This window comes from Panicum virgatum, chromosome 8K (assembly GCF_016808335.1).
Source record: "Panicum virgatum strain AP13 chromosome 8K, P.virgatum_v5, whole genome shotgun sequence".
NCBI lineage: Eukaryota > Viridiplantae > Streptophyta > Magnoliopsida > Poales > Poaceae > Panicum > Panicum virgatum.
This window is the reverse complement of record NC_053143.1, coordinates 15,289,033-15,297,805: the sequence shown is the minus strand read 5'-3', so window position 1 is coordinate 15,297,805 and position 8,773 is coordinate 15,289,033. Positions and strand designations below refer to the sequence as shown.

At 40.7% G+C, this 8,773-nt stretch overlaps 1 protein-coding gene across 1 annotated transcript; it reads right to left on the bottom strand.

Annotated features, from left to right (window-relative positions):
• On the bottom strand, positions 1–912 carry LOC120646192 (nuclear transcription factor Y subunit C-2-like). The gene is made up of 2 exons (XM_039922882.1): positions 460–912; positions 1–367 (listed from the first exon to the last, which is right to left on the bottom strand). The coding sequence occupies exons 1-2, from the start codon at positions 904–906 to the stop codon at positions 206–208; spliced, it is 609 nt and encodes a 202-aa protein (XP_039778816.1). The 5' UTR covers positions 907–912; the 3' UTR covers positions 1–205.
• Between the last annotated feature and the right edge of the window lie 7,861 nt (positions 913–8,773).

Here is an 8,773-nt window from a genome sequence, read left to right as displayed (position 1 = left end):
TTACTTATTGAATTAAATAGGATACACGGATGGAAATACAAAGCAAATTACTTGATTGCAGCACACACAAAACTCCATATAAAGTTTCCCATCATTTATTTCTAGATGTAGGACATTCATATATGGTTGAGCAGCCACCACATCATTTATTAGAGCACATGATGAGACAATGGAGGGACATTGAAGCTACCACCATTTGTCCTGTTTATTTGGTTTCTTCAGTGCCACCACTTGAGGTGGTCAGCAGGTTGAGATCTTCATCAGATTCTTCAGCGCTGATTTGGGTAGCTTCTTCTCCTGATTTGTACAGATGATCAGTTGGACCATCTTCCATCAGTCTGGAAGTTGCTGCAACGAAATGAGGTTCCTGATACAAAAGAAAATGGAAAATGAACATCATGTACTGAATTAGTCAACTTTAATGGTAAGGAATTGAGTTATGCAAGTTATCATATGAACCTGTTGCAGCTGGGGCGCATTGCTGGACATGGATGCCTGATCATGATTTGTCACAGCCCTTCTGAGAACATTATTGAGGCAGACATAGGACTCACCAGAATTAATGGCCTCATAGATATCTGATCCAAGTATGCTGGAGCCGCCATGGGATTTGGCATGCATCGAGGCACGAACCGTAAGTTCTTGGACAAATATCTCTAGGACCTTTGCGACGACCGGTGGTGTCTCAGATGATATCATTAAACCACCTTGGTGCTCTCTGATGATTTCTACAACAGAGCTCATTGGTATAGTGTGATTGTTGAAGTTCACCGTGTTCTCAATTTCCCCAACGACCTTCCTCCAAAACTCATCAAGTTCTTGTTCTTGCAATGATGGCAACGGTGTTGGTGGTGATCCATGCAGCTCTTGTGGACGTCCAGCTCCTCCATTTGATCCACTTGACATGCTTTAGCACCTGTATAAATAGAGTTTTTTATACACATATACTCACTTAGTTAGTATTAAGTTTGTGATAGTTAATGAAGCACGGTGTCGCCAAAAAAATACATAAAATTGTCACAGTTGAGGAATTACTTTCCAAATCTAGAACAATAACACTCAGACTAACTATAACCTCACCCCGTACAAAAGCGAATTCACTTATAAAATTAGCAAGGTAGATCTATTACCTCACTAAAGCTTCAACCAACTTCTGCTTGGAATTGTTGATCAAATAGAAGTAATTGATAGAAGAACCACAATGGCTTGGGTGGCTTATATAGGATTGCAAGGTATCTTTTTAGAAAGCGACCAACTATGCATCATCTCACCAGAGGAAAGCATGGACTATTGTCCGCATTCGGTGCTCATGTCGTATCCTCGAGCTTTTCATTGAAGCAATAAAGCCCTTGATCTTTAAAACGCTCTAGGTTTTTAGATATATCCTCCAGCTCATACGTACCTAGCCTAGTGAACTGAACGGCGCCAAGAGGATAGCATGTACTATTTGTTTGTGTTGTGTGATAATGTCGTATCCTCAAGCTTTCCATTAGGAGTGAAACTAAGTGGTGCCAGAGAAAAGCATGTACTATTGTTTGTGTTCGGTGATAATGCCGTTCCTCAAGCTTTCCATTAGGAGTGAAACTGAAGGGTGCCAGAGAAAAGCATGTATATTGTTTATGTTCGGTGATAATGTCGTATCCTCAAGCTTTACATTAGGCATCCAGTGATCATGTCGCATTGCCAAGCTTTTCATTGCCACAAACAAACTTTAAATTGCATCGAGAAACTTGTGGACATATTAAATGACATAAATTTGAAAGAGATACTAGAGGGAGTAACCTCAGGTTTTTAGATATATCCTCCAGCTCATACGTACCTAGCCTAGTGAACTGAACGGCGCCAAGAGGATAGCATGTACTATTTGTTTGTGTTGTGTGATAATGTCGTATCCTCAAGCTTTCCATTAGGAGTGAAACTAAGTGGTGCCAGAGAAAAGCATGTACTATTGTTTGTGTTCGGTGATAATGTCGTATCCTCAAGCTTTCCATTAGGAGTGAAACTGAAGGGTGCCAGAGAAAAGCATGTACTATTGTTTATGCTCGGTGATAATGTCGTATCCTCAAGCTTTACATTAGGCATCCAGTGATCATGTCGCATTGTCAAGCTTTTCATTGCCACAAACAAATTTTAAATTGCATCGAGAAACTTGTGGACATATTAAATGACAATAAATTTGAAAGAGATACTAGAGGGAGTAAACCTCCTTAGGACAGCTCGGAGACAACCGACTTTGGGACCCACCTGTCAGTTAGAGAAGATTGGAGTCGGTTGTGGCCAAAGGTAAGTGGGCCTAACCAGGGGTGTTCGGCCGAACCAACCTTGGCACCCGTGCTCTCCAGCTTCCACGTGCAGCTTCCCTATTGGCCCCCAGTGGCGGTCCAAGGTGCAAAGCGTGTATCATTGTCTTTGTTTTTATGATAATTTCATATCCTAAAGCTTTGAGTAAGGTATATAAATGAAAGCCATGAAGCTTAAAAACTTTTATAAGTTGTTAGATTAGATATATCCTCCACTTATGATTAACTAATCATTATTGCTTACAAGCTTTTTCATGAGATGAGAGCCTTATGGGCATCACGGGTGTGTAATGAACGGTCATTTGAAATATAAGGGCGCCATAGCAAAGAATGTAGTGTTGTCCATTTTATATGATCATGACATATCCCCAAGCTTTCCGTTAGGTGTTGGGTGACCATATCGTATCCTCAAGCTTTTCATTTAGACAAAGAAAACTATAATAAACCTTAAAAGCTCCAAAACTTTTAAAATTCTTGGATATACCTTCACCTCATGAGTATGCAATGAATGCTAATGTGAAATTAAAGGACAATTGAGGAAAGCATATGCTATTGTCTATGCTGGTGATAATTTCATATCCTCAACCAAACCCTTTTGGTAAGGCAAAATAAAAACCCATAAAGCCCTAAAACTATGAAGGTTGTTAGATCAATCCTACAGCTCATGCTTATCACATCATTGTTGCTAACAAGCTTTTCACCAGATGATAACCTTGTGGACATCACGAGTATGTAATGGCCATTTGAAACTAAATGGCACCATAGTACTATTAAATAAAGGACACAGCTAATTTATGGCTGGCCGTAAAGTAGACCAGCCGTGCGGCCGCCCCGACAATGGGTGTACGCATGCATGTGAGAGACAATGAGATAAAGAAAAAAGTACATGCATGCACATAATTTCGAAGATAAAAATATTATAGTTTCAAAATCGAGCATCGAAATTAAAATCCGATTGCACAGTTGTATTTATTTTAATAAAAGCTTCAAAATAAAATCTCACACCACTATTTTTTAATGATATATTCTTTTTCGAGAGAAAATATTTTTTTATGTATTCTAATTTGCTTATGATGTTTGCTAAAAGTGCTTACGGATTTACATAATATTGCTTCGCATGCTTGAGTTCAGTTAAGTGGATATTGGTGTTATAATGTTTTAAAGGTAGATTGTTTGGTGTTATTAGTGGATAAGGGTAAACAACTTTGTTAGGTAGGTGAATGTTGATTGCATGGATCAATACTAGGCAACTTTAGCAAATTGGTTTAGCATTTTAACTAATTTATTTTGGTATATTTTTATTGTACATAAAACAATTTATGTGTCTTCGAAAATATTGTCAAAACATATTCAAGTGGGGTCTTGTTTTGAAGGTCTCATCGAAAGAGATATAGTTGTGCAATCAGAATTTGAATTTGATGTATAGTTTAGGAACTACAATTTTTTTAAGTTTCAAAATCGTTTGCACGTGCCTATGAGTTGGAGTGCCAATTGAGGCTACCGTGCAGTAGAGCAAATATACGGCCGGCCTTAATAAAGTCATTATTTTAAATAAAAAGGGCACCATAGAAAAGCACGTGATGTTGTCCATGTTTGGTGATCATATCATATCCTCATGCTTACAATTCAAGCATTAGGTGATCATGTCTTATAACATGCTTTCCATTAAAAAAATGAAAACTATAAAGCTCTGAAAACTCTTAAGGTTTCTAGGTATATCCTCTAGCTCATGTAGCTCATGCTTATTCATTCACGATAATGCTATTTTATAGCTTAGGTGTACTAATTATTTCACACCCGGCGTAATTTGTTCAGTAAGTAATTAGGCGTAGTTAGAGCATCTCCAACAGTTTCTCATCTCTCTTCCCCGTTCTTGTTTTTTTTAGAAAAAAAATAGAAAAAACACTCTCCAATAGTTCTCTATCCTACTTTTCCATCTTCTAACATTTGGCTAGAATTCTTGTGCTAGAATTCTGCGGGCAAAGTACTGCCCCCATGGCAATATAGTGAGAGCAACGAAGAATGGATCAATTTCCTATACCTGGAGAAGCATTATGAAAGGGGTACGTGTGTTACAGGAGGGCGCGTAGGCAACGGCGAAACAATCAATATTTGGAATGATCCATGGATCCCGAGAGGAAGGACCAGGAGGGTGATTACACCGAGGGGCCAGAATGTGCTAAGTCGAGTGAGTGATTTGATTGACCCAAGCACGGGTAGTTGGGAACTTGGGATGTTGATCTCCTCGAGCAGACTTTCTGGGAGGAAGATGTGGAGCTCATTAAGTCAAATACATTTGGACATGGATGATATTATGGCGTGGCACTTCGATGCTAGGGGACTTTTCTCGGTCAGATCAGCATATAAGGTGCACAGGGAGAATATTTGGTTGGATAGTGGCAGAAGTGCATCCACAAGCACAGGCAACGGAGGCTCGGAGGATTTAGTGTGGAAGAAACTGTGGAAGCTGGCGTGCCCGGGCAAGATCAAGCATTTCTTGTGGCGGTTGGGGCACAATAGTTTGGCTTTGAGGACTAACTTGCTCCGGAGGGGCATGGAACTAGACACACGTTGTGTCGTCTGCAGCAGAGTTGATGAAAATGGGAGGCATTTGTTCTGTCAATGTAAACATGTGAAGCGTTTGAGGCAGGAGCTGAACCTCGAACATGTGCGTTCTCGGCTTGATGATTCACGGTGTGGGAGCTCGAAGAAAAAGACTGCATGGTGGTGGTAAATTTACTCTGGCAATAGTGGCTGGAAAGAAATCGGATCAGGGAGGGGGAGAAAAGGAGAGAACCAGCAAGTTTATCATTCATCATACGTTACCAGGCGGAGGAATTCCTGAAAGTGCTAGCAAGAGAAAAATCGAAGAAACCTGTGACTAGAAGGAGATGGGTGAAGCCCCAGGGAGATGTACTAAAGATTAATTCTGATGGTGCCTTTAATCCGGTGACAAAATCCGGTGGTTGGGGCTTTGTCATACGGGACTCCGACGGAACGGTGGTGGATGCAGGTGCGGGGGTGGTGCCAAAAGCCTTGGACGCCTTCCATGTTGCAGTCCTGGGATGTCTGGCCGGGGTGCAAGCAGCATGCGAGCGTGGCATGTCGCAAGTGATAGCTGAGACGGACTCCATGATGCTCAAAATGGCGCTGGATGGCGACGACTTCTCTCTCGCGCCTACGGGAGGCCTGATCCACGAGATCAAAGCGTCTGTAACAGCTTACTTAAGCTCCTTTTCTGTTTGTTTCAGCCATTGGCTTTGTAATAGAGTAGCGCATGAACTTGCCGCTCTTGGTTGTAAGTGCTCTCCGAATGCCAATCTCAGCTGGGATGGCGTGCCTACGGGCCTGGAGAGTCTGGTGGCCGGTGATCTCACCGTGCCTTGAGTTAATGGAATGCTTTTCCGATTTCAAAGTCCTTTCCTATCCGTTTTTTTCCCGTCGCCCGTCATCTTCGCGCGCCTTCTCCCCTTCGTGCCGCGCCTCCATGCCCTGCAGCCGCCCTGCCATGTCCGCCCTGCCCTACCCCGCCTTGCGCCCGGTCCTACCTTGCCCTGTGGCCGGCTTGCTGTGGGCGTCTTACTCCTGGCCTGCACACCTCCGATTGGTCATGGCAGCAGGGACGAAGCCAAATTCACTTTCCCTGCTGCACATGCACAATGACCTCCGATTGGCCATGGCCAATACTTGCTCCGCCCCTCCATGGCCGCCCTGCACCTCCGATTGCACCATACAGCCAGGTACAGGACGGTCGCCAGCATGGAGTTGCGAGAGACAATCGCGGGAGCAAAAAAAAGTTTTTCACAAAATTATTGTTGTGGGGCCACAAACTTCTCATTTTTTAGAGTAAGAATGGAAAACTATTGGAGATAGACTTTTTTTTTACCTCTCCATACCTATTCGAGGAGTTGCCAAACAACAAATTTTGGAGAGAAAAATATTAGGAACTGTTGGAGATACTACAGAAAGGATCTTTAGTCTTAGTCCCAGATCTAACAGCTAGCTCTGTGGCCGACAGGGTCTTAGTCACACTTGGAGCCACCACCACCAGCCGAAACTAAAAAAATCCAAACCTTAATCCCGGTTGGTAATACCGACTTGAATTAAAGAGTGACCTTTTAATCCCAGTTGATATTACCAAACCGGACAGTTATCCACGAGTTAGTTCATAAGAATGACATTCCTAGTAAAATCACATGTTCTGTATACATTGGCTGGCAAGGCAAGAGGTCTTCAAATCCCAGCGGCCAGCGCATAACTTTTTTTAGTGTCGCAGAACCTTTAGTCCCGATTGTACCACCCTGTTCAAATTCCGCAGGGTGCATAATTAATCCCTCAGGGTGCATATTTTTTTAGTGTCAAACCCGGTTGTACCATCCATGGCTAAACCCTGGAACCATCCCAGAAACGTTGGTACTAGTGATAACAGATAAAGGTTACGTTGCCATGCTACATAAGCTAATACATGAACAATTTATTTGATCCCATAACACTTATATTCATCTAATATATGGGCCATGGTTGTGTTTACGTGCCACAAGAGCTAATACATGAACTTGCGTCCGGTGCTCAACTTCCACTAACCATGCTTGACCTTTACTCACCCACCAAAACTCGCACCACCCTAACCGTGATCGACCATGAAAGCACCACTGCAAGCAATCAAGACAGTAAAAACAGATAGAGGTAACCCAAAAAAATAAAACAATATAAACAAGCATTGGTGAACAGCATAAACCACAGAAATTGGCTTCTCAAAATGAATGAAATTCAGTAATTAAATGATAGACTTTAGTACATTACATTCTAGCAAGCTTTTTCCTGTGTCAGTCAGAATGTAATGGACCAATTGATGCCAAGGGAAGACAGCATTGTTGATAAAAAGACACGTCCTGTGTTTGTTTAAAAAAAACAGCATTTGCATCAATTCAGGATTTTTCAAGAAAAGGAACTATATCAAACGAAACAAACACCACTAAACAGGTTTTCAATGAGATCAATGGTACAAGTAAAAAAAAACAGTAAATAGAATTGAACAAATTGATGTTTGCCAGGATGCCTACCACAGAACCAAGGTCAGTGAGCGTGAGCAACAAAGCAATGGATGATATAGGCAACAGGGAAAAAAAGGAAACCAAACTAAACCTTGGTGACATCGGCAAAGTTGCCTCAAAATATAACATGCACAAAATTGGCTAAGCTACACACAATTAGCTCAAAAATAAAGAAAAACAGGAGCTCACAGTTATCTCATACCACAAAAACAAATTGATGATTAAATATACACGTCCTATGTTGGTTAAAAAATCAGCAATTGCATCAATTCAGAATTTTCAAGAAAAAGACCTTTATCGCACCAAATAAACCCCAGATTGCAGGATCTTAGAACCAGATCAATGGTACACATCAAAAAAACAAAAACAGTAAATAGCATTGATTGAATTGATGTTTGCCAGGATGCCTAACACAGAATGATGAAGGTCAGTGAGCACGAGCAACCAGGCAATGGATGATATAGGCAACAGGGAAAAAAAGGAAACCAAACTAAATCTTGGTGACCTCGGCAAAGTTGCCCCAAATTATAACAAAGTTAATCAGAAATGCCATCATTATTAAGAAACTAATTCAGTTTCAATGCATTAAACATCTTAGCATTAACACAATTGGCTTAAAACCAGAAAAGCAAATTGATTGCAACAAGTCAAAGAAAAAAAGGAACAGATTATGTCAGGGTACGAAAGAACATTTGGGAATTCAAATTGTAAACAAAGGCAGCACTAAAAGTTTCAATAACAAGTAAAATGTTCTTTTAATATACAATGTCAGCAAGGATGCCCATCCATGTAACCAATCAGTTAATGGATTGAATATTTGAAACATCCAGGAGCAACAGTAATTTTGGCAACAGGGAAAAAAAGGAGACCAAACTTATTGTTGGAAACCTCGGCAAAGTTGCCCTCCCAAGTAGCAGGCTTTTCTGTTAACAACAAAGTATCAATACTTAAAACACCGAAATACTAACACTAACAAGCATAGTTAAGTTAATATACTCAATAAAACAAGAAACGGTCAGATTAACAAATAACTATGACAAACATTGGAAAAACTACTTCAACCATATCATGTTGCTACTGACTTGACAACTGGGCTGACTACGGCCACAAGTTTCAATAAATGGAAGTAAAATGTTCTTTTACTAGACAATGTTGGCAAGGATGCTCATCCATGTAACCAATGAGTTAATGGGTAGAATAGTTGAAACATCCAACAGCAACAGTAATTTGGGCAACAGGGAAAAAAGGAAACTAAATTTATTATTGGTAACCTCGGCAAAGTTGCCCTCCAAAGTAACAGGCATTTTTACGAACAGCAAAGCATCACTACTTAAAATACCAAAATACTACAACCAACAAGCAAAAAAACACTCAATAAAAGAACAAAAAAATATTAGATTAACAAATAACAATGATGGA

What these genes read in the sequence shown, in the direction of transcription:
- LOC120646192 (XM_039922882.1), bottom strand. Translation starts at nt 906, where the DNA reads ATGTCAAGTGGATCAAATGGAGGAGCTGGACGTCCACAAGAGCTGCAT. An exon ending in ATGCGCCCCAGCTGCAACAG is followed by an intron (nt 368 to 459) that starts GTTCATATGATA and finishes CTTTTGTATCAG; the next exon opens with GAACCTCATTTCGTTGCAGC.